Source organism: Suricata suricatta, chromosome 2 (genome assembly GCF_006229205.1).
Source record: "Suricata suricatta isolate VVHF042 chromosome 2, meerkat_22Aug2017_6uvM2_HiC, whole genome shotgun sequence".
Lineage (NCBI taxonomy): Eukaryota > Metazoa > Chordata > Mammalia > Carnivora > Herpestidae > Suricata > Suricata suricatta.
In genome coordinates this window covers 158,740,694-158,766,046 of record NC_043701.1, presented here as the reverse complement: position 1 = coordinate 158,766,046, position 25,353 = coordinate 158,740,694, and the positions used below count along the sequence as shown (strand labels likewise).

At 40.0% G+C, this 25,353-nt stretch overlaps 2 protein-coding genes and 1 non-coding gene across 11 annotated transcripts in view; all 3 read left to right on the top strand.

The window, feature by feature from the left end:
- CWF19L1 (CWF19 like cell cycle control factor 1) overlaps window positions 1-14,983 on the top strand; it is a 31,722-nt gene extending 16,739 nt beyond the window's left edge. For 4 of the 5 annotated variants that reach the window (XM_029932374.1, XM_029932375.1, XM_029932377.1 and 1 more), the window contains 8 exons: window positions 1,948-2,032; window positions 3,896-4,036; window positions 4,923-5,037; window positions 5,793-5,872; window positions 9,713-9,922; window positions 10,754-10,873; window positions 11,310-11,407; window positions 14,549-14,983. In XM_029932374.1, coding sequence (XP_029788234.1) covers window positions 1,948-2,032; window positions 3,896-4,036; window positions 4,923-5,037; window positions 5,793-5,872; window positions 9,713-9,922; window positions 10,754-10,873; window positions 11,310-11,407; window positions 14,549-14,693 — 994 coding nt within the window. In that variant the 3' untranslated portion in view covers window positions 14,694-14,983. The remainder of the gene's footprint in view (window positions 1-1,947; window positions 2,033-3,895; window positions 4,037-4,922; window positions 5,038-5,792; window positions 5,873-9,712; window positions 9,923-10,753; window positions 10,874-11,309; window positions 11,408-14,548) is intronic. The other variant, XM_029932378.1, reaches the window with a different exon arrangement.
- Window positions 10,410-10,555, top strand: LOC115286196. Its single transcript, XR_003905939.1, has one exon. It is a non-coding gene; the product is annotated as a small nucleolar RNA SNORA12 (small nucleolar RNA).
- A 2,362-nt stretch (window positions 14,984-17,345) lies between the features above and the next one.
- Window positions 17,346-25,353, top strand: part of CHUK (component of inhibitor of nuclear factor kappa B kinase complex) — a 34,645-nt gene continuing 26,637 nt past the window's right edge. For all 5 annotated transcript variants that reach the window (XR_003905690.1, XM_029932370.1, XM_029932372.1 and 2 more), the window contains exons 1-2: window positions 17,346-17,509; window positions 24,124-24,218. Coding sequence is in view for 4 of the 5 variants with exons in the window: in XM_029932370.1 (XP_029788230.1) it covers window positions 17,405-17,509; window positions 24,124-24,218 (200 nt within the window). In the remaining variant the exon portion in view is untranslated. The remainder of the gene's footprint in view (window positions 17,510-24,123; window positions 24,219-25,353) is intronic.

Genomic DNA, 25,353 nt, shown 5'->3' with positions numbered 1-25,353 from the left:
CCTGGTTTCATTGATCTGTTTCACTGTTTTTTAGTTTCTATTTTGTTTATTTCTTGTCTAATTTTTGTTTTTTCCTTCTTCTTGGTATGGGGTTTTGTTTGTCCTTCTTTTTCTAGCTCCTTTAGGTGTAAGGGTAGGTTGTATATTTGAGATGTTTCTTGCTTCTTGAGATAGGCCTGTATTTTCCTCTTTCACTTTTGAGGAATCTTGTAATTATGTCGGGTCTGCCTAGGTAGTTCAGGATCATCTCCCTATACGAAGGTTAGTTGATTAGCAACTGATTAATTTCATCGGTCACCTTAATTCTTCTTTCTATATACGGTAACATTCATAAGTTATGGGGATTAGGACGTGGACATCTTAGGGCAGTATTATTTTGCCTACTACACCTGAATAGCTGGATAACCTAACAGTGGGAAGTACTAGCAGTTCTTGAGGTCACTGCCCTAGTCACTACTTGCTCTAAAGAAAGACACTTGTGCAAGACATTCAGCTATTTTTCCTTAATGTCTGCTTGTATTGTTAAAGCTTCTGTTTAATTGTGAGTAAACGTATTTCAGTGATTCTAAAAGTTGGAGAAAGTTGCATATGAAGCAGCATGACTTTTGCCTTATACCAATTATGAATGTACTTCCTCTCTTTAAAGAAACAGGTAGTAACAGACAAACCATATTTTGGCTTATATCCTTTTCAATAATGTGAATATAAAACATATTTGTGTATCTGTTTATATAAAATGGTACTATGCTAGATTTTTTAAATAAAATTATATTTTGTGATGATTCAGGAAATTTCTGTAGCATAAGGAAAGGAAAGAGCTCTGATGGTTGCTATCTGTATTAATGGTCAACTTGCTAATATATAATAATAATATTAATGGTCAACTTGCTATATAACCCGTAACATTTTTTCATTTAATTATAAAAGTTGCTTAATGTAGGATACTTGTAAAACATAGAAAAGCCCCAAGAAGTATTTTGGTTATCATTTTTTTTGTAAAGTATAGACAGTCCTGTGTTTGTTTTTAACTTTTCATAGAAAAATGAAACCATACTACAAATTTCTATTTGACGCATAGTTTTCCTTCTTAAAACTAATTTCTTTTTGGTTTTCATTCTTATAGCTTTTTATTACACTAAAAAGAATAGTGTAATGAACCCTCCTATACCCATTACCCAACTTCAGCAATTATCAGCATTTTGCCAATTTTACAACTTCTTTTAAAATGAAATATTGGACGGGCGCCTGGGTGGCTCAGTTGGTTAAGCGTCTGACTTCAGCTCAGGTCATGATCTCACATTCATGGGTTCGAGCCCCGCGTCGGGCTCTGTGCTGACAGCTCAGGGCCTGGAGCCTGCTTCCGATTCTGTGTCTCCCTCTCCCTCTGCCCCTCCCTGCTCATGCTCTGTCTCTCTCTGTTTCAAAAATAAATAAAACATTAAAAAATATTTAAAAAAAAACGAAAACCAAATATTGGAGTTTTTGTGCTTTTCAGATTTGTGATCTCATTTTTTTTCTTTTTTTTTTTTAATTTTTTTAATGTTTTATTTATTTTTGATACAGAGAGAGACAGAGCATGAGACGGGGAGAGTCAGAGAGAGAGGGAGACCAGAACCAGAAGCAGGCTCCAGGCTCTGAGCTAGCTGTCAGCACAGAGCCTGACACGGGGCTCCAACCCATGAACGTGAGATCTGACCTGAGCCAAAGTCAGGCTTAACCGACTGAGCCACCCTGGCGCCCCGATCTCATTTTTTTCTAACAATAGCCCTGTGAAGTGTAGGGATGAGTGTCTTACTAGATTTACAGGTAACATCTGAGATTATGTTACTGGTAGTGATGGATTTACAATCTGTGCTCTCTTGTGGTTCCACGGAGTGTACATATTTCATAATTGTAAGTGAAAAGTAAAGTTTGTTGGTAACCTGCTGTCTGTCAAATGTATTATAGAAACCACATCGTTCTGCAGGAAACCACACAGCATGCCACCAGGTTCATAGCTCTGGCAAGTGTTGGAAATCCAGAAAAGAAAAAGGTAAAGATTTGAGTATTTGATGGTGGGTTAATATTCATTGTCTGCCTGACAATGTTTCTTTTGCCAGGTTAGCATTCAGATCTTTCTTCTCCCTATTTGCAAGGTCCGAGCACTTTAGTGACTCCTTTATAAAGATGTGGTAATAAAAAGTCAGCTTTCCTTGGGTCCTTTGTAGGGGATTTTAGAGAAGCGTTTAGGAAAATAGGCCCAGTGGAACAAAGGCAAAATTTCAAGTGAATGAACTTGCTTTCTTCCCACATCCATGTAGTTGGCTTTGTAGGTATTCATGAGTTTGCCCTCAGATGGTACTCTTGCTTTGCTTCTTTTAGCAACTTCATTTAGCAGAAATAATAAAAGGCTTTATAGGATTTGCCTACTCCCTCCTTGGCTTTAGGAAATCTTAGTGATACCTGGAATCTATCTTTGTACTGGAAAACAATGCAGGTGAATGAAAGAGAATATACCAGAAACGTATGCTGTTTTTCTCACTTCCCTGTGAGCATTTCTGATTCTCTAGGGTAAAAGCAGTATATTTTGGATTGAAACAGTTAAAATTAAAACAATCAGGCAAGGGAAGAATAGGAAGATAAATAATGTGAAGATTATTCTGTAGCATGTCATAAACAATGTGCATAGAAAAGATAACCAACTACATATTTTTTCCATAGTATCTTAAACTTTTAAGCCCAATGTGTTCTTAGTAAGTTTAGATTTGTGATTTTTTTTATTGCCCTTTCAAGGCTCAATAGCACTTACAGTATTTTCACTATTTTTATGATAGCGATATTTTACGATTGCTTTACTCTCAGGGGCGCGGTAGCCTTAGCCTTATGCAACTCAAAAAGTTTCCTTTTTTTTTTTTTAAATTTTTTTTTAATGTTTTATTTATTTTTGATACAGAGAGAGACAGAGCATGAGAGGGGGAGGGGCGGAGAGAGAAGGAGACACAGAACCGGAAGCAGGCTCCAGGCTCTGATCTAGCTGTCAGCACAGAGCCTGACGCGGGGCTCGAACCCACGAACGTGAGATCTGACCTGAGCCGAAGCCGGAGACTTAACCGACTGAGCCACCCAGGCGCCCCAAAAAGTTTCTTGACTATAGTAAAAAAGTAGGGACATTTTTAAATTTGGCAAGCATCATTAAATTCATCTCAAAATTTTGTTCCAGTTTACACCCCCACCAACAGTATACTCGCGAAGTAGTGTCAATTTTTTACTGAAGCTTTTCCCAAAGTGATGGATGGAGGATTGTGTGTCATTGTTAATTAGTTGCATTTATGTGGTCAGCACTGAGGTTAAATTTCTATTCCTATACCATCTAAAGATTTCAATAACTGTGCCATTAGTGTGAGAGTCTAGATATCTATATGAATATTTAACTTCTTTCTATTAGTCCCTAAGAAAACTCATCAGTGTATACTGCAGAATTGTATAATAACAGAGGGAAACATTAAGGTGTCCAATTTAGTTTTCATTAGAAAAGAAAGAATGGCAGTGCCACAATTCTGTTGACAAAAAGTACACAAAGATAGAAGAATCAGAGACAGAAGCAGTTTGTCTACAAGGGTTATAGAACAAGTCCCTCCTGAGCCTTGTAGTGATAGTTGTTTCATGTATAAGCTGATTTTTGTAAGGGTTAGGGCTTTGATTTGTTGCTTGTGACTTCATCAGCCTTGGTTAACTTCTACAGAGATCACTAAATTGACATTTGATTTATTGTGTATTCTCTGAGCCATAAACAGGCCAGTTGCTGTTCTTTTACTTTTACTCAGTTTCTGAAACTTCTGTGAATAAATGAGGTTGATTACATTTGGATAAACGGTATTTCCTTAATGTTATGTTTGTTGTTTTTTTACCTCCACAGTATCTTTATGCATTCAGTATTGTTCCCATGAAACTAATGGATGCAGCAGAACTGGTGAAACAGCCTCCTGATGTTACTGAAAACCCTTACAGAAAATCTGGGAAGGAAGCATCCATAGGAAAGCCAAATCCTGCCCCAGAGGTGTGTTCTGATTGAGAGGTGGCATTTTCTGGGCATCCCTGTTCATTACACGTGTACTTTTCCTGGTTATAGTTTAGCTCATAAGACCAATTTATTCCCTAGAATCTAAATCTTCTTGTTTTTCCTTGGGAAATTATGATGGTGTTTAGAAAGTCTTCGATTTCATGTAAGCGCAGTGTTTTTTTATTGTAGCTTGGGATTAACAAGTTTCATATTTTATGTCCTTATCTAAATTTGGCTCAGGTGTTGGCATTACAGATGTTAAGTCTTTCTTTGTCAAAGGTGAGACTTTATTTTTAACTTTTCAGGCAAGGATCAACAGCTTTTTAGAAATGTAATTTGTGATTTTATAACAAGTGCTAGTGGGTAAATAGGACTCACTCTGAAGAAATTTCCTAAAATAGCAAACTTTTCTGAAATAAATTTTCCCACATTAAAGCAAAGAGTGTCAAGTTTCCTGACTAGTATGCATCGTCTGCTTTCTCAGACCTTTTCGTTTTGAACAATCTTCTCATCTTTTTAATTAAAGCTCAGTTAGACTTGACTGACCTGTCAGATCGTAGGACTACACTGAGGCCCTACTAAGAGAGAGAGGAAAAGGCATTTGGAGGGCTTCATACTGTTCTGTTTTAGGCAAGAATTGCTCTGTAACTTGCATTTTAACTTGCTTTTTCAAAAAGATGAATTTGGTGCTCTTTTGGGTAAGTGTTGAGAAGTATGACTGAGAGTCCAGGCATCAGGATTAGGAAGGTATTTTTCTTATCTAGAGTAGGTAGAAGAAAAGATACATGTAACATGGCAGGATGTTCCCTTGTATGTGAATGGTTGGTTCCTTGCCTAAGGATTAGTTTAATAACGTTTACTCTTCTGCCTTTGGCCATTCCAGGAAGAATCAGCCTGTCAGTTTTTCTTTGATTTAAACGAGAAGCAGGGAAGGAAGCGCCCATCTACAGGCAGAGGCAGCAAGTCTTCCCCTCCCCCGAAGCAGCCTCGCAAACCTCGTAAGTACTCTGGTCCCTGAGGTGTCCCGTGTGAGCAGTGACTCATTTCAGATCTTATGTGGGACATGGTAGCGCTAAGAGAGCCTTTTCTGTCAGAAGAAAACTGTACGATGAGTCATTAAGACCAAAAATAAAATACTACTAAGATGGCCTGATTTGGAGAATATCTGAGCTATTCCTTGGCAGAACTGTGGAGACAGCTCCTTCCCTTCCCTGATGTCTATCAAACATATGAGGTAAAGACCCTACAAAACTAATGAGGTTCATAAAATAATAGAATAATCAAAGTGGTAAAAAGGAATTTAAGGTTATTTCATTGATATCCTTTTTCTCCACCACTTGTTTCAGCTTGAAGAAACTGACCTTGGTGGGGTAAGCTTATTACGCAGAGTCATGTGGCGAGCTGGGGGCGTAGCTGGGGCTATATTTGGGACTCCTGACATCCAGCCCAGTGTTCTTTCAGTGCAGCCTGTTGCTAGTTACATGCTACTTTGGCCAGCATGTGGTCATCCACTTGTGGTTATCCACCTGTGAATTGGTTGCAGATTCAGAGCTTTTCTAATAGAGGTTAGTTACACTGATGAACATGGTAGGGTCACAGGGGTCACAGTAGAAGCACAGTAGGACAAGCTCTTTGCGGCAGTGCTGTATACCAATCTTTGCAAGTATAAAGATCAGACAAGGCTGAATTCTGAAGGGTAATTATATGGTGGAGTGCTTGCACCATAGTAACATGTGCTTTCTTCCATATGAAGCTCAGCCTCCAGGACCTTGCTGGTTTTGCCTTGCCAGCCCTGAAGTGGAAAAGCACTTGGTGGTCAACATTGGCACACATGTGAGTTACTTCCTTGGACCTTTTACTTGTTTGTTTTTTATTACCTTAGTAAAGTTATGATTTATGTATCATAAGATTTACCCACTTTAATACTTCACCAATTCTTAGTAAGCTTACCAAGTTGTACAGTCATCACATAACACAGTTTTAGAATATATCCTTCACTCCTGCCCATTTACAGTTAATCCCCATCCCCATCCTCAGCCCCAGGCACCCGCTAGTCTGCTTTCTGTCTCCATACGTAGGTTTGCCTTTTCTGGACATTTCATATAAATGGAATCATACAATATGTGACCTTTGTGTCTGGCTCTTTTTGTTCAGCAGATATTCTTGAGGCTTATTCATGTTGTAGCATGAATCAGTACTTCATTTCTTTCTACTGTCAAATAGTATTCCATTCTATATATTTATCAGTTAATGGGTTTTGGGGGTGTTTCCACTTGATAGCTATTAGGAATAATGCTGCTATGAACATTTGCATGCATGTCCTTGGACATATATTTTCATTTCTTTTGAATAGATACCTAGGAATGGAATTGCTGATAAATTTATGTTTAATTTTTTATGAAACTGCCCAAACTATTTTCCAAAATGGCAGTACCATCTTATATCCCACTAGCAGTGTATGAGGGTTGTTGTTTTCTCCGCATTTCCAACATTATTGTGTGTGTTTTTGATTATAGCAATTCTCCTGTGATTTCGTAGTGCCAGATTCACAAGATTGCCCCCTGCCTACCTTTCTCTCTGACAAATAGGTGTATCTCCTAGGGCAATGCCTTCATATACTTCTTTATCTTCCTATTAATTTATACTAAATAATTACTTAAAAGACTAGTGATAAATTCTCAGTTTTGCCTTGTAATAGAGGATATAGCTTCCTGAAAGAAGAATACCCATATGCACATTCTTAGTGTTGGCTAACTGGGAACCCAAGATAATAATTACAGGGTTGCTTGGTAACACTGAATCAAATAACTGGATGACCTTCAGGATGATTTTATTCAAGCTATGGAAACCGATGAATTATGTGTGTCTCACTGTAAAGTGGTCTATTTCAGACTTCGCCAGATACTTTTCCTTGGTCAGGACTCGTTTAGGTGTTGAATAATACTGGTCTTTGATCCTGTTTTCCTGGGATCTATATATATAGACCCTTATCCCTCTTTTTTATTCACTTAGAATGAAGAAAGCTAAATTTTCAGGTTTACGGTTACACCCTAGTCACTTGAAACATGAATTGGCTCTTTCCCGTGGCCCTTGATGGAAACAGTTATAGACCATTTCTTAATGTGTACTGTTTCTGCAAAATAGAGACTTTCATCTCTTTTTCATTGATTTATTCTAATTTTGGTTTCTAAGGGTAACCATTTCCTCAACTTATCCTGAGGGCCCTTTATTATGGCCTCTTATAGAGTGACCAGAGTCTCAATTTCATCATCATTTACTTCTCCAGTCACATCCCTTTCTGCCTTTATAGTTTCAGACTGAAGAGTCCTAGTCTTCTACGTGTAAATTTTTATGTCTTGATTATTGGCACACTCCTATCTCTAGGGGTGGGGAGCCCTAATGGAGTCAAGGCCTATGACCTAATTGGGTCATGGAGTCTATGGATGAACTCTTCAGTGGGAAGAAAAGCAAACTTGAAAAGGTTTTGGGTTTACAGGAATGCCCTTTTTGGATTATCTCTCTTGGCCCTTGTTTTCCTCTTTGGATTAGTTTATGCCATCCTTCTCTCCCACACAACTTGTAAGGTAGGTAGGCTTCGGACTGCCTTCTGTTTGGGAAGCTTCAGTACTTCAGAATGGCACACAGGGGAAGAGAGATTTCGAACAGGTGACTTAGCTCAGGGCTACCGTAGGCCTCAGGGAGAATTAACCTTTCCTTTCCATTCACCTTTTAATTGCCCAGGGTTATCTAGCCTTGGGTATGTGTGTAGGGAATGATTAAGGAAACCTCTTTCCTTTTCATCTAGGCCTGAAGCTAGAGAGGCAAAAAATATCTCAGGTCTTATTTTGTGACCCAGCCCAGCACTCCAAGCAGGAGGCCATATGAAAATTTTAGCCTAGAGCCTGCCCAGTATTCAAGTCTGTACTCACCTCCATTGCCCTTTGTCTAGTAGAAGAAACCTCTTGGGAACTTCTGGGACCTTTGGGTATCTGGCAGAGAATTTAGAATCTCTTCCCTGCAACCATTCCTTTTGATCTCCTCTCACTACTTTTTTGTCTTGGCTTTCTTTATCTTCGCCATGCCTTTCTCAAAGGATACACGTGGAACTGTACTAATGGCCCATGACCACAAACGTAAAAGGAGGGAAGTGCTGCTAAGAGTCCAAAATAATTGATGCATTTTACTTATGGGAGAAACATTTATTCAGGTCTTATTTACACATTTTTAGAGATAATTCAAGTATAGAACAGAAGGTGAGAGATTGAAGAAGGAAGAGATTGGGCAAGTGTGAAACTATTCACAAGAACTGGGGGGTACCACATTCGGGGCAAGGGGTGCATTTTAGTCTGGACTAGACACCTTCTAAAACCTATGAAAGCTGATGTTTATGGCAGTGACCCTTTGACATAAAGAAAAGGCTAGAAGACTCAGGCTTCAAGAGTAGCCTTTTAAAGCATACAATCAAAAATAGTTGTAAGAATTAAGAGCCACCCGGGTGGCTCAGTTGGTTAAGAGGTCGACTTTGGCTCAGGTCATGATCTCACAGTTCATGAGTTTGAACCCCACATTAGGTTCTGTGCTGACAGCTCAGGCCTGGAGCCTGCTTCAGATTCTGTATCTCCCTCTCTGTCTGCCCTTCCTCTGGTCACGTTCCAGCTCTGTCTCTATCAAAAATAACAACATAAAACATTTTTAAAAATTAAGAAAATGAGCACTTATGAAATTCCGATGAACCTCAGTCATCTGGAAGATTAAGTTTGTAGGTGTGCTTGGTCCTCTATGCCAAGTAAATCAAGGATGATCATCCTTTAAATTTGTTTCTGATACCTCTTCTGTCTTTCTGTCGGATTTTCTCAGTGTCAATTACTCCTTCCTTCAGTCTTAACTTTGAATTCACAGCACTGTAAGGAAATGTTGGATTGCTTCTTCTAAAACTCTAGTATATTTGCCTGTGTAGATATTGACTGGCCATTTCTCTACTCATAATCTTTTCCTTTTAAAGAGTGTCTGACTGTGTAGCAGTCTTGCATGTTTGGTTTTGACAGAAATATCTTTAATTGCTGTTTAGCTGTTGACATCCACTGTTAGAAACCATAGTTTTCTACTGGGCTTTCTCCTTCCTTCCACCCCATTAGATTTTATGTTTGCTTTGATTTTGTAGAGATTAGGCAGCAGCTTAAGGCTATAGGGACACTGGGTGCTAATCATGACATCTTTGCCTTTTTTTGTGAACCCAAAGGGTATGTTTAGGAGTGGGGCGCGGGATTTGATGTTAATTATGGGGAAAGTGGTCATTTTGAAATCAAGTGGTGTCTTTCTGTGGTTGAAGGCCATAATAACTGAAAAATTGTTTTCCAGTTTGGAGCTTGGTAGGGAAAACCAACTCTTTGTTCTTGTCTCTTTCAATTTTCTTTTTGAAGCCAAAAGCCTGCTAGTGTGCCATTTATTTGCTCCAAGTTCATTTGATAGCTGGATAAAAATATGTTACATGGAACTTATTCTTTACTAGGTTCTTGTTATAACCTCTAAAATGAGGTTTTTTAAAGTCACAGAATTTCTGTTAATTCTCAAGCGCTTTTTCTGCACCCCATGCTCACTCTTTGTATAGGTTTTTCTTCCTGAAGAATTGTACCTGTGGCTTTGATGTCTTGATTGTGTGTGTTCTCTCTTTAGTGCTACCTTGCCCTGGCCAAAGGAGGCTTATCCGATGACCATGTCCTCATCCTGCCCATTGGGCACTACCAGTCAGTGGTGGAACTTTCGGCAGAGGTGGTGGAAGAGGTGGAGAAGTACAAGGTGACACTGAGGCGGTTCTTTAAGAGTCGAGGGAAACGGTGTGTTCTGTTTGAGAGAAATTATAAGAGCCATCACCTCCAGCTACAGGTAGGTGGTCTCCAGCCAGGAACTTGGAAGGACCCTATGAGGACCTGGATATGGACAAATATTTAAGTAATACCAATTATTATTTAATATTTAAATATAGGATTCTGATCTGAATTAAATATTTAAATTTTTACATATTTAAATGTTTAGTATTTAAAATACCTAATATAAACGTTTATATTAACGGTTGAATCGTGTTCATTTAAAAGGTTAGAGAGTCTCTGGTAATAAATCCAGAGATTTCACAGGCAAGTGCTTGGTCAGTATGAGTGGGCCAGCACAGTTAGTAAGTGCTTTGTTTAAAAAAGGAAGGGATAGTTGAGAAAGGTTTCAAGAAAGATTTGGGCCTTGTTACGTAGTTAGAAGAAAGTGGGTATTTGTGTGAGGCCCAGCATGAGTGAAGTCTTAAAGGTAAGAAATAGCCCCAGAGCTCTGAAGGGGCTATCAGCTCAGAAGTTTGGAGACTGCTTATGGATAATTGGTTTGTGGTTGTGGTGGTTTTCTTTCTGGCACATTTGTTAAATTTTCAAATGGGCCTGACTCTGCCACATATATTATATAGGAGCTGGCAAGGGCTTGATGACAGAGAGATCTCTCTAGCCTTTCCTGCGTCAGGGATTGACTCCCACATGTGGCAAGCTATCTCATAAGTTTAAGTCCTTACAGACAGGCTGACACAAGCCTGGCTGGCTTGAGGAAAATCTCTGCTGAGGGGTATTTCTCCACCCCTGTGATGGATTTGCTACTTCTCGGGGACTGTGCAGGAGGCATGACTTCTCTGGGACCTGTACAAATAGTTTTCCTGTCTACCTCCCTCACCCCCGACCCCAGGTCATTCCTGTGCCACTCAGCTGCTGCGCTACTGATGACATTAAAGACGCCTTCATTACCCAGGCAGAGCAGCAACAGATAGAGCTGTTGGAAATCCCAGAGCACTCTGACCTCAAGCAGGTGAAAGAGGAGGGGAAGGACGTTCAGAGAGAAGTAAAAATGTGGTTGCTAACATGTTGAGCCTGAGGCACTACCAAGGCATCCCCAAAATATTCAGTAGGCAGGTAGACAGTTTTTACCTGCAGCATGGGATGCTGATTAGACTGGCGATGAGGATGGCATTGAAGCAATGCCTTTAGTCATTCTTGGGAAGAGCAGAAAAAATGAGGTATTTCCTAAGGCGGGAACTTTGAAGGATGGGTAACACTGGGAGGATCTTTGTAATATCTTCACAAAACTCTGTTTCACTAAGTACTTTGGGGTCTGTACTGTTCACATTCTTTTTCTTGGGCTTTTAGACTGAATTTGTTGCCAAATTAAAGTTTATAAGAGATGAGCTAGGTTTCAGAGTTTCAAAGTACTACGATATGTCCTCATACAACTCTGTTCACTTTAGATTGCACAGCCAGGAGCAGCATATTTTTATGTTGAACTTGACACAGGAGAGAAACTTTTCCACAGAATTAAAAAGAATTTTCCTTTGCAGTTTGGAAGGTTTGTATACTTTTCTTTATTTCAAATATATTTTCACGAGGTCTATTATGAACAGATTAGTGGGCTGCATAGACAGTTGAACAAAAAGCCAAATAGGAAACAGTCCTTGCCCCAAGGAACATTGTCTTAGGGCCAGTCACATTTTTGCTTATGTGGCAGTAACATAATGCAGAATATGAAAAGTACCGTAACAAAGTTCTGATGAACAATGGACTTTAGAAATTCAGAAAAGGGAGAGCTTATTTCTACTTTGTGAAAGGCTTTAAGAAGAAGCTGACATTGAGTCTGAGAGAGATTTAGAGGGCAAATGTTTGGGTGTGGGCCTTCTAGCCCAAAGGACTGAAGTGCTACCGTTAATTGAGCATATGTCCTGTGCCAGGTACTGTGCCAAAAGCTTTACATGCATTGCTCATTTAATCTTCCCAATTCTGTAAGATAGGTACTGTCATCCCAGTTTACCAAAATGGAAAATGAGGCTCTAGAGCTGTACCTGCAGAACTTGCCATGATGATGGAAATGATTTATAAATCTGCACTGCCTATACAGTAATCATTAGCCACATGTGGCTACTGAGGAACTAAATTTTTAACTTAATTTTAATTAGGATTAAAATTTAAATTGCTATATCTGGCTAGTGACTCCTGTAAGTGGACAGTATGGCTCTAGAGGGATTAGGTAGCTTGTTCCGGAGCACACATGGAGGGTTCAAACCCAGGTACATTGATCTCCTAAACATGAGATTTTAACCTCATTATTCTGTAGTGTCCTAAGGCCTAGAAGAGGCTTCATTTATGCTCCTCATATCAGACATGACTGAAGCCATGTAGGGAATGGCATCAACTAGGCCAACTGAAGACAGGAAGTTGCTGCCAAGAAGAAATAGCGTATGGAAGGAAGAGAGTAGATGTGCAGAATAGATTATGTGTTGCTATTGTCTGATGTGCAGTTGTTTCCTTCCCTAGTTCAAACTGAGCTTTGAGGTCCCTGGGTGGCTCAGTTGGTTAAGTGTCTGATTCTTGATATTGGCTCAGGACATGATCTCATGGTCATGAGATCAAGCCCCGTGTAGGCTTCTTTGGTGGGTGTGGAACATGCTTGAGGTTCTCTCCCTCTGCCGCCCCCCTTTAAAAAAAAAAAAAAAAAGAATTGAGCTTTGAATCAATTTTGAACCCTTTTAGGACTAATTTGGGAAGCCTCCAAGAGATTGCTACCATTGGATAAGTCCAGGAAATGTAGTTATCTACATTTTCAAATAGATAATTGATAAGTGAGAGTAGGTGTGATTAGGGACTTCAAACATCTGACATTATCTTTTGTTGTTGCCTTAGCAACAGATGCAGATGTAGACACTGATGCCATAGGCACATAACTGCAGATACACACAGGCACATAAGCCTTTCTGAATGATTTTGTGCTCAGGATAGTTTGTTGTCTTTTCAACATTGACTATTTTCAACATTGACATTTGAAATACATTGGTATTTCAAAATACCAATATACAGTTATAGAGCATTTTATAGTTAACTAAGTACTTGAAAAGACATTTTTCTTCCCACTGTACAAGAAAGGTGATTCTAAAAACATAAAAAGAAAAATTAAAAAAAAAAAGGAGGGGTGCCTGGGTGGCTCAGTCGGTTAAGCGTCTGGCTTTGGCTCAGGTCAGGTCATGAACTCATGATTCATGGGTTCAAGCCCCACGTCGGGCTCTCTGCTGACCACTAGCTCAGAGCCTGAAGCCTGCTTCGGATTCTGTATCTCCTTCTCTCTGACCCTCCCCTGCTCGCGCTGTCTCTGTCTCTCAAAAATAAATTTAAAAACATTAAAAAAATTTTTTTTTTAATTAAAAAAGAAAGGTGGTTCTGTCTTCATTTTATAGATGAAAAGTAGGCTCCAGTTTGCCCAGGGAGCTAGAACTTGAGCACAGATCCCGTAACTTTTAGAAGACTCATGTGATTTGTTTTGGCTCTTCTGAGCTAAAGTTGGACACTTGACTGAGCCACTCAGATGCTCCTAAAGATTTTATTTTGCGGGGGCACTGGGGTGGCTCAGTTGATTAAGCATCTGACTCTTGATTTCAACTCAGGTCAGGATCTCATGGTTCATAAGTTCAAGCCTTCTATCAGGCTCTCTGCTGTTGGCACAGAGGCCACTTTGGATCCTATGTCTCCCTCTCTCTTTGCTCCTTCCCCACTTGCCCTCTTTCTCCCTCTCTCAAAAATAAATAAACAATTAAAAAACAAATCATAGCTACTGAATTATGTTTAGAAAAAGAGATTTTATTTTTTTAAATCTCTGCATTCAATGTGGGGCTCAAACTCATAACCCTGAGATCAAGTATCACATACTCTAATAACTGAGGTAGACTAGCCATATACCCCCAATAGAGTTATTTCTAATATATCAAAATGAGTAAAAATAAAAATCTAAAGTAGTGACAATTAGAAGGTAGCCTGTATATAAGTGTATGTGTTAGTATATAGTTATTCCTTAGCCCTGAGTGCCATGATAAGTTGTTTTGTTCACATCGAGCCTGTGCTGTTGTGCCTATGTATGCCTGAGTCCTATAGGAGAGGCAGAAAGTCAGTGAGATAGAGGATACTAGGCCTGATCTGCACCATGCCCTCAGCAAACTCATGGTCTAATTGGGATGACAAAACGGGAGTTTGAGACAAGATGTAGTCACAACTAGTTTGGTGCCTGGATTGTGTTATCTTCATAACTCACAAAACTTTATTTTGCATTTCATAGGTGAGGAAATCAAGATTCAGCAATGAAGTAATCCATTCAAGTCAGAGACAGCAAGTGGTTGAGCTAGGGGTGGAATTAAGCCTCTAATCTTTCTGACACCAGGGCCTGCCTTCTTTGTACTGTTGCCAATAATGTAGTTCCAAACTGTTCAAAAGAGAGAGAAGTAAGTAAGGTTTGAAGGTTTAGGAAAGAGGTAGGACCTGAGCTGGTCACTTAAGATGAATATGATTTTGATAGAATAGCAGAGATGGTCCTCAGGGCAAGAGAAAATGGTCTGAACAAAGAAGAATTTGCATACATTCCTTGGGTTATGCTGAAGAGAGCTCTCTAGCTGAAGAAAAATAGAGGAGGGGGCTTTAGGCTAATACTGTCTATTTTTACTTATTTCTGCAGGGAGGTACTGGCCAGTGAAGCCATCCTTAATATTCCTGACAAGTCTGACTGGAGGCAATGTCAGGTCACCAAGGAAGAGGAAGAGATGCTGGCTCGCCGCTTCCGGAAAGACTTTGAGCCCTTTGACTTTACTCTGGATGACTAAACAAAGGGAAAAGGCACTTTATGAACTTGACAGGAAGTAGTAGTAGCCTGTTTTTTAAAGAAATTACAGTCTCCCATGGGGACTGTTTCTCTGCCTCTTTTTTGTGCATTCCCATGGAACCTGCCTGCAGCAAGAGGCCCAAGATTGAATATTTTTTTGAAATAATTTCTAGGAAGAAAATCCTGTGTTAAAATAAGCATGTTTGTCATCCTGCTCCAAGTACAACTTATGTTAATCAGCATTTTCAAAACCATTTAAACTGTCAAATAAAACTGAATGCTTTTCCATGGTTGGGAATTATGTTCATATTACCTGTACCACTGAGATGATGTTGTGTGTGTGTGTGTGTGTGTGTGTGTGTGTGTGTGTGTGTGTGAGTGATATGGTCTGGGGCTTTAGGCCCAGCTGTTATTCCAGGATCTCACAGGTGGCGTCTCCCCTGAACAGTCAAGGGCGAAGAAGGACCCAAAGCCTTTGCCATTTTTCTCTTACAGCATTCATTCTCTTACAGCATTATTATAGTCAATTAACTATTCATTTTATTGATATAAAGGAGTTCTTTCAGCCCTTTAGCAAATACTGAACTTTTATGTCTCAGGTATTTTTGTACGTTCCAGGAGTATGGCCATGTCCCAACATGGTCCGTGTTATTGGAGTTTACAGTCTAACTGGGAAGAGAAGGGGCAGATTTTAAGAAAAGATGATGAGTTCTGCTTTGGATATGTTGAGTTGTAGTATGCTGTTAGGCAGTTCTAAATGCATGGAAAGCTGGGTCAGTGATAGCGCTTTGGGGATCATCAGGGTATGGGCCATAGCTAAAATAATGAGAATGGATGAAAATAAGATAGGGTGAATATAGTCCTGAGCTGAAGATGACTCCTAAGAAGTATCCATATTTAAGGGGTCCTTGGAAATGGAGTGATTCACAAGTACATAGAGAAGGGGGAGGGAAAGATCACAGGAGAATGCTATGTCTTGGAAGCCAAAAGAAAAATAATTGTTCCTTTATATTGGGCACTTACGGCCCAGACAGTGTTTCACTTAATCCTCACAAAGTATCTATGAGGTAAGTATTATCTCTATTTTACACATGAAAAAACAGACTCTCAAACTTGGAAAATTGTGAAGCCTGATGTTAACCGTCCCAGGATTTAAAAACAAGCTATGCAGCACCCCTGAGAATGGGGATGTTCAAAGAGTGAACTATGGGAAACAATCTGGTTCCTGCAAATATGGCTACCTCGGGGTCAGCCACTCATCAGTATCCGCAGGTCCTCAGTGTCCCTCCCTAGCTTTTCCAAGTGAGTGTTCTGAGAATTTGGCCTAACCAATGCAGATCAGACACACTCTCATGCCAGCTTGCAGTATACCTTGCAGACAGAGCTTTGCACTGTTAGGGGCGATTGGTACTACAATCATCTGTGCAGTCTGCCCAACTCCACGTTTGGGAAGTACCAGTTGCTGTCATCTCCATGTCTGATACTCCAATTCCATGGCAGCTAAGCACATGTGGGCCCCTAGAATCTGCTACCACCTATAAATAGCATGATGCCGCGCAGTGCCCAACATTAGGGTTGAACTATTCAAGTATTCTGACTTAATAGACTCATATGCTCTGCTAGAAACCAGTTCAGTGCTTTCAGAGCAGCCAGCAACACTGGTGTGGTGTATCCAATTTTATGCATCTCAGGATATGACATCCGTTGTAACACAACTATGGGTCACAAAGTGTTCATCAGAATATAAGTACTGAGGTCACATGTGGGGCTGTGCAATCGATGGTCCAAGCGCACAGGATCTCAAAGGGGTTCAAATGACCGCTTAATGCAACTGATATATTTCTTCAGAGAACTGGATTCGATTCCATCCTGATTATTATACTTGGAGTGATTGACTATCTCCCAAGTTCTGTGAGCCTGAGGCATAGGACCAACTCGGTGAAAATGGAAAGCTGGTTCTTCTATGCTACGGCACCTTCTATACTTGTTGCACCAATAGCATTCCTGAAGCCGGCCTCTGAAACCCTGCATCACGCATCAGAAACAGTCCCGCAATGAGGAACTACGGCACTGGCAAACCCATAAATGATACACTGCTCGACTGCAAGTTCTGTGAGGCCTTACTCCACAACAGCGTCACATCCTTGTCTTCCGAGATTTCCTGGAACACGTGTACAAAAAAGCTGAGCCCAACTTGTCTATGGCAGATGATTAATCATTAAAAAACAAAAGGACTGTAAAATGTAATGCATCAGTGGGCCTGCTAGTGCAGGATTCTTTCTAGTTTTTCGGATTCTGCAATATTTGGATTCATTGGTGTCTTTTGCCCACGCCAGTTCGGTGGGTGGTGGAGTTGAATAGATGGCAGAGGTTTGAAGAAAAGTGAAATGTAGACGGGGTGGAGACCATGTGAAGTTTAGAAAGTGACTTGAAAGGATTGGACAGCTTATAGTTTTGAAGACTGGGAAAACATATGGGCTTTTTCGGCCAGGAAAATGCTCAGAGGACCTAGCGGACTGAGTACGCCCTCGCACTCCCTCTAGCCTTTCGCGAGCCGGTCAGCCTCCGGGAGAAGCTGGGGTAGAGCTATTCCTGCGGCCGTTACCGGAAATGACGCATACTTCTCGCGAGAAGACAGACGCGCGAGCCTCGTCGGCCCGGAACCGGCCTCGGAACAGTGGCGGAACCTGAGGCCGCTTGTCCTCCCGCCCCATGGAGCGGCCCCCGGGGCTGCGGCCGGGTGCGGGCGGGCCCTGGGAGATGCGCGAGCGGCTGGGCACCGGCGGCTTCGGGAATGTCTGCCTGTACCAGCATCGGGTGAGGTGGGGCGCGAGAGGGAGCGGCGGTGGGTGTTTGTCAGGGCGTCTTTGGAACCCGGTGACTGTCAGTACGTGAGAGATGGTCGGTGAGCCTTTGGGCAGTTCTGTGGTCCGGTGAGCCTGTGTGAGTGAGTGAGTGTGTGATATTGTGCTTGTGAGTCTGGTGACTGAGTCCGAGGTTGTATCTGAGGTCCTGGGTCCGTGTGGTGAGATAGAGGTCTGAGGGGGAACTTTTGGTATGAATGTCAAGATGTGACAAGTTGTTTACTGGGTGTGACGGTGCGTATGTGTGTCTCTGAATGTAGAGAGTGCCGGGGTGTGCGAGGCAGATGCACATAAGGGTGTGTACTGTGAGCACGAATGGGTGAGGAAGGGGGTGGTCTGTTCGAATGCGTGTGTGTGTGTTTGGAGATTACGTGATATCTGTAGGGATTTGGAGTAGACAAGGAAGGTTTCCTGGTGGGTCCACAGTTAAGCTTCTGGAAGCATGGGATAGACTTCAGATTTGAGGATGCCCTCTGGGTAGGGAACAGTGTGACGATCAGCTGGTGAAATGGTCATGGCTTCCTAAGAGAAGGGAGTAGATTGGGTGCGAGGTGGTCTAGTCGGTGGAAGACAGGTAACATCAGGCTCAGGAATTTTGTTGTGATTGAGTTGTAAATGTTTAACCATTGTAGCAGCAGTTAATACTCATGTTTGAGCTATGCATCTTTCGACATACCTATAAAAGCTGTGAACCCTTTCTCCAGAAAAATGAACTATTGCACATCCCCACCACCTTACACATTGCCCTTTGAGGAGAGTCATGCTCTCCTGATAACATGTAAACCTTTTACAGATACAGGCCCTTGAGTAATTATCCTTGCAGTATAGCCTTTGTTTTGTCATCTGTAAAATGGTTACAATAATTATATACATCCTGGGTCTGTTTGAGAGTTAAATAAGGTAATAATATGTGTAAAACTAAGTACAGAACCTGGCCTAAGATAAGCTGTTAAATGTTAGCTCCTGCTGCTGCTCTGTGGTTGCTATTATCATCTTAACCATTATTAGTTGACCTTAAAAAATGAAAGTGATGTTCCTGGGCACCTGGGTGGCTCAGTCCGTTAAGCGGCGACTTCGGCTCAGGTCATGATCTTGCAGTTCGTGGGTTCAAGCCCAGCGTCAGGCTCTGTGCTGACAGCTCAGAGCCTGGAACCTGCTTCAGAGTCTGTGTCTCCTTTTCTCTCTGCCCTTCCCCTGCTCACGCTCTCTCTGTCTCTCAAAAATAAACATTAAAAAAAATTTTTTTAATGATGTTCCTGTTTTTTTAAATGAAGTTTTTGTTTGTAAAAGGAAAATATGAATGAAAAACATAGGACAGGATGAGCAGTTGAAATATTATTGAAATGTTTGCAGTCGGCCTGTGAATGGAGACATGAATTGAAGATTTGCTGTTTTAAGGAGTTAGGGGTGTGGGTAGAGGGCCCGTAATATATTTTTGGAGGTAGGGGAGATGGGAGTGTTTATGGAGTTCATTACTTTGTTTAAGTTTATTTATTTATTTTGAGAGAGAGAGAGAGCATGAGAGCAAGCAGGGGAGGGGCAGAGAGAGGGGCAGAGAGGATCCCAAGCTGGCTCTGCACTGCCAGCACAGAACCCGACCTGGGGCTTGAACTCATGAACTGTGAGATTATGACCTGAGCTGAAACCAACAATCAGATGCTTAACCAACTGAGCCACCCAGAGGCCCCTAAAATTCATTAATTTTAAATGGAAGAGATTTGGGCTCCTCTAGAATCTTAGAAATCTCTCAGTTACTTTCCAAGTGTCTAGACTGGCCCTTCCCCCAAACTGGGACATTTGATGACAGGGCCTGTAGTGAAAAGAGAAGAAATCCCCTGTCCTAACAGCATCATTGCTTTTCCAAGCCAGGCTTAGAATTTGCCCATAACAGCTTTCAAGATCCTTGGGTTTTAGTGGAAGCCACATCTCAGTATTTTATCTACATCCTCTTAAATCACAATGAGGAAGAGAAAAGGATGTGAAATGGTTTATCTGATTATTATGCTGGATGCTGATGGTACCCAAGTCAACAAAGGTAGTATTTTCTGCCCTTAAGCAGATTTCAAGTCTAGTGGGAGAGGCAAACACAGAAACACTCAAGTACAATGTGGTAACCTATATAACAAAGGTATTTGTCAAGTTATGTGGAAACATGGCAAAAATAACCAAAAAATTCTTCCTAAGGAACAGAGTAGCACTTCTCAAAGTGTACTTCGAAAAACTAATCCTGTGAAATGTTTTGAAAAAAGGATACTATGGTCAAATACATTGGGTAAATGCTGCATGTACTATTGTTTCATTTGGAGAATTATAATCCACCGTCGCGTCTTAAAAGCTCTGGGAAGTATTTTAGTAAAGAAACTAATTTAACTTCGTATTTTCCAACTTTTTATTGTGGTAAAGTAGACATAACATTAACCATTTTTACCATTTTTAAGTGTACAGTTCTGTGGCATTACATACATTCACATTGTTGTGCAAGTCGCCACTATCTGTCTCTGGAATATTCCCATGTTTAAGGGCTTAATGTTGTACATGGTTGTACCACACTGTCTCCGTGGTGGTAAAAGCTTGCATGGGACCCAGCGAGAGCCAGGTACCAGCTCAAAACAAAAGAAAGATTGAAGGGAGTGAGGACTGTAGTTAGGCTAGATTGTATTGTGTCCTAATTCCTCTCTTCTTTCTGTGTATATGGACTGTCTTATCTCTCGCTTCTTCCCCTCACCGTCCCTCTGCTCCCATTTAGAATATCCCATACGACTTATATCTTGTTTCCTCATCCATATACTATATTTTTTCCCTCCTGTTTGGTCCGGACTGCTATTCCTGGGCTGCATTTTTACTGTTGCCAGAATGTGATGACGTCTGGCTGTTTCCTATAATCTGCATCAGGTTGAGCTTAATTTCAGTCAGAATTGGCTAAATTACTAGGTCAAAACAAGAGCAATTAGGTTCGTTTTATAGTTATAGAAACAGAAGTGTAACCATTGTTAAGATTTTTTAAATGCCATTTGGAAGGTAAAGATTAGGAACAAATTTTGGAGTGTTTTTTGTTAGGTTGGTCATATTGAAGCTATTTCTTGCTGGTAAGGCCAGGTAGCCCTGAATTATCCTCTTCATTCCAGTTGTACAGAAGGCTGGGGCCCTTGTTAGCTGTTTTGACTAAGCCCGCAAAGTAGTTTGTTGGGGAGAGGGCTTTGTATTTTTATAGCTGTATATAGGACACAGTGTTCTTTTTTTCTTTTATAGTTTATTGTCAAGTTGGTTTTCATGTAACCCCCAGAGCTCATACTGACAAGTGAGTGGTCTCTTCCATACCCATCACTCCCTTTCCCTACTTCCCCTCCCCCATCAGCACTCAGTTTGTTCTCAGTATTCAAGAGAGGAGACCGTGATCTAGAGAGAGAACTGTGATGGGATCAGTCACTTTTTGCTTGTATGCTTTGATGTGTTTGAAGTTTGATTGATTGTTTGATTTTTTTTCTTCTCAAGCCAACTTAGGACCTCAGAGTCTCACTTTTCATAACTTGTAGCTTTTCTGAGTATTTCTAAACAAAAATTATTAGTTCCTTAAGTACCTTGGTGACAGGTGTGACTTTTTCTTAAATCACTGAAACAAGTGAAAGAGATTTGGGTTCATTCTATAAAGAAGCGTTCACTTAATTATTATTAAAATCTTCAACTCTAGGGGTGCCTGGATAGCTCAGTCTGTTGAGCGTCCAGCTTCAGCTCAGGTCATGATCTCACAGTTTGTGGGTTCGAGCCCCGCGTCAGGCTCTGTGCTGATGGCTAGCTCAGAGCCTAGAGCCTGCTTCAGATTCTGTGTCTCCTTCTCTCTCTGACCCTCCCCTGCTTGCACTGTCTCTCAAAAATAAATAAAAGACATAAAAAATTTTTTAAAACTTAAAAAAAATCTTCAACTCTTAATATGTTAATACACGAGGACTTTTTTTTCCTCTGAGAGAAAAAAATATATATGTCTGTCAAATCTTCTTGAGTATTTGACCTGTTATGATTTTTTCCCCTCTCTTTTAAAAATGTTTTTATTATGTTTTTTATTTTAATTTCAGTATAATTAACATACTGTGTTATATTAGTGTCAGGTGTACATTATAGTGATCCAACAATTCTTTACATTTTTCAGTGCTCACTGTGATGTGTACTCCTTAGTCCTCATCACCTATTCTACCCATCCCCTCATCCACCTCCCATTCTGGTAACCATAAATTTGTTCTCTATAGTTAAGAGTCTGTTTCTTGTTTGTTTTGTTTCTTAAATTCCATATATGAGTGAAATCATACAGTATTTGCCTATCTCTGATATTTCATTTAGTATTATACTCTCTAGCTCCATCTATGTGGTTGAAAATGGCAAGATTTCATTCCTTTTTATGGCTGAATAATTTGCCATTCTGTACCACATCTTTTTTTTCCATTTACCTATTGATAGACATTTGGGCTGCTTCCATAATTTGGCTATTGTAAATAATGCTGTAGTAAACATAAGGGTGCCTGTATCCCTTTGAATTAGTGGTTTTTTTTTTTTTTGAGTAAATACCCGTAGTGGAATTACTTCATAGGGTATTTCTATTAACTTTTTGAGGTAACTCTATACTATTTTCCACAGTGGCTACATGAGTTTGCATTCCCACTAATAGTGCATGAGGTTTTTCTTCATATCCTTGCCAATACTTGTTGTTTCTTGTGTTTTTCATCCTGACAGGTATGAGATGATATCTCATTGTAGTTTTGATTTGCATTTCCCTGATAATGAGTGATGTTGAGCACCTTTTCACATATCTATTATAGGCCATCTATGTTTCTTCTTTGGAGAACTGTCTGATCGTGTCTTCTGCTTATTTTTTAATTGGATTATTTGATTTTTGTGTGTTAAATTGCATCAGTTTTTACATATTTTGGATCTAAGAAATTATCAGATATGTCATTTGTAAATATCTTCTCTCATTCAATAGGTTGCCTTTTAGTTTTGTTGATTGTTTCCTTTGCTGTGCAGAAACTTAATTTTGATGTAGTCCTAATAGTTTATTTTTTCTTTGATTTCCTTTTCCTTAGAGGACATATCCAGAAAAACGTTGCTGTGGCTGATGTTAGAGAAAGTACTGCCTGTGTTCTCTTTTAGGATTTTTATGGTTTTAGATATCAAGTTTATATATAATCCATTTTGAGTTTCTTTTTGTTTATGGTGTAAGAAAGTGGCCCAGTTTCATTTTTCTGGATGTAACTGTCCAGTTTTCCCAACACCATTTGTTGAAGAGACTCTTTTTCCCATTGCATATTCTTGCCTCTTTTGTCATAGATTAATTGAGCATATAATCGTGGGTTTATTTCTGGGCTCTCTATTCATTCCATTGATCTATGTATCTATTTTTGTGCCAATAGCATTCTATTTTGATCACTACAGCTTTGCATATAGCTTGAAATCTGGGTGTGTGACACCTTCAGTTTTAGTTTTATTTTTCAAGATTGCTTTGGCTATTCAGAGTCTTTTGTGGTTCTGTACAATTTTTAGGATTATTTGTTTTAGTTCTATGAAAATGCTGTTGGTAACTTTGATATTGATTGCTTTAAGTCTGTAGATTGCTTTGTGTAGTATAGACATTTTAACAATATTTGTTCTTCCAATGAATGAGTATGGAATGTCTTTCAATTTCCTTGTGTCGTCTTTAATTTCTTTCATCAGTGTTTTATAGTTTTTGGAGTACAGATCTTTCACCTCTTTGGTTATGTTTAGTCCTAGGTATTTTATTATTTTTGGTGTAGTTGTAAACGGGATTGTTTTCTTTTTTTCAATTTTTTTGAATTTAATTTTATTTTTTGAGAGACAGAGACAGAGCATGAGCAGGAGAGAGGTAGAGAGAGAGAGGGAGTCAGAGTCAAAGCAGGCTCCAGGCTCTGGGCTATCGGCACAGAGCCCAACGTGGGGCTCGAATTCATGAACTGTGAGATCATGACTTGAGCCAAAGTCAGATGCTTAACCATCTGAGCCACCCAGCGGCCCCTAAATGGGATTGTTTTCTTAATTTCTCTTTCTGCTACTTCCGTATTAGTGTATGGAAATGCAACAGATTTCTGAGTTTTGGTTTTATATCCTGTGACTTTACTGAGTTCATTCATCAGCTCTAGTAGTTTTTTGTGGAGTCTTTAGGGTTTCCTGTGTACAATATCATGTCATCTGCAAATAGTAAAAGTTTTACTTTATTTTTGTGGTCTGATTACTATGGCTAGGACTGTGTTAAATAAAAGTGGTGAGAGTGGACATTCTTGTCTTGTTCCTGACCTTAGGGGAAAAGCTCTCAGTTTTTTCCTATTGAATATGATGTTTGCTGCAGTTTTTCATACTATGGAGGCTGGGGTGGTCAGTTTTAAAGCATTGGTTTAATTGACTCAGGGTTTACCTAACAAAAGTATTGACTCAAGAGAACTGTAGTTAAATCTGTTTAATTAGTAAAGCTAAAGAATTTTGTTTCTCCAGATTTCTTTGATGGCAAGTAAATCTGCAGAAGAACTAATTAATATATTTTTTTCTGTTGATTTTCTATCTTGGCAGGAACTTGATGTCAAAATAGCAATTAAGTCATGTCGCGTAGAGCTAAGTACCAAAAACAGAGAACGGTGGTGCCATGAAATCCAGATCATGAAGAAGTAAGTGTATTTGATGACTTCTATTTCCCCAGTTCTGCAGCCCAGCCAGATGTCGTCATAGGGAAGGAGGGTAGGAATATGTTCTTCTCAGGATCTTTTTGGGAACATATTTTTTCCTTTTTATCAAATACATATATATGTTCTATTTCAAATAATACCATCACATTATGATTAAGTAGATTTAGTTTTAAGTCAGCTAGGTATTATCAGACTCCACTGTCTGAGGGCAGAATATTTTTCTTCTGAATATTGGGCAGTGTTCATATATTATACTTTCTAGTTAAATATATCACTACTGTCTTTACTTTTGTTGAATAGTGTATCTATTACTTTGTGCACAATTATCCCAAAACTTAGTGGCTTAAAATGACAAACAGTGGGATGCCTGGGTGGTTCAGTTCGTTAAGCAGCTTTGGCTGAGGTCATGATCTTGTGGTTCATGAGTTCGAGTTCCACGTCAGGCTCTTTGCTGACAGCTCAGAGCCTGGAACCTTTTTCGTATTCTGTGTCTCCATCTCTCTCTGCCTCTCTCCCACTTACACTCTGTCGCTCTCTCTCTCTCTCTCTCTCAAAAATAAACAAACATTAAAAAAATTTTTTAGATAAATTAAGGCACATTAAAAGTAAAAAAAAGACAAACATTTAGGGGTGCCTGGCTGGCTCAGTTGGAAGAACATGTGACTCTTGATATCGGGGTTATGAGTTCAAACCCCACTTGGAGTATAGAGATTACTTAAATAAATTAAAAAAAAAAAAGACAAACATTTAGTGTCTCACAGTGGTTTAGGAATTTGTGAGTGACTTAGCTTAGTGGTTCTGAGTGAGGACATCCCTTCTGAAAAATCCCAAAATGTTGAATGGAGCTGCAGTCATCCAAAGGCTTGAGTAGAGCTGGAGTATCCACTTCCACACTCATTTATATGGGTTTTGGCTAGAGGTATCAGTTGCTCATCATATGGGCCTCTATGTAGGGAAGCTTGGATATTTGCATGACATGGCAGCTAGCTTCCCCCAAAGTGAGTGATCTGAGAGAGAGAGCAGGGTGAAAGTGCACATCTTTTATGATCTTTCCTCAGAAGTAACATCTTTTCTACCACATTCTATTTGTTAGAAATGAGTCACCAAGTACAGCCTA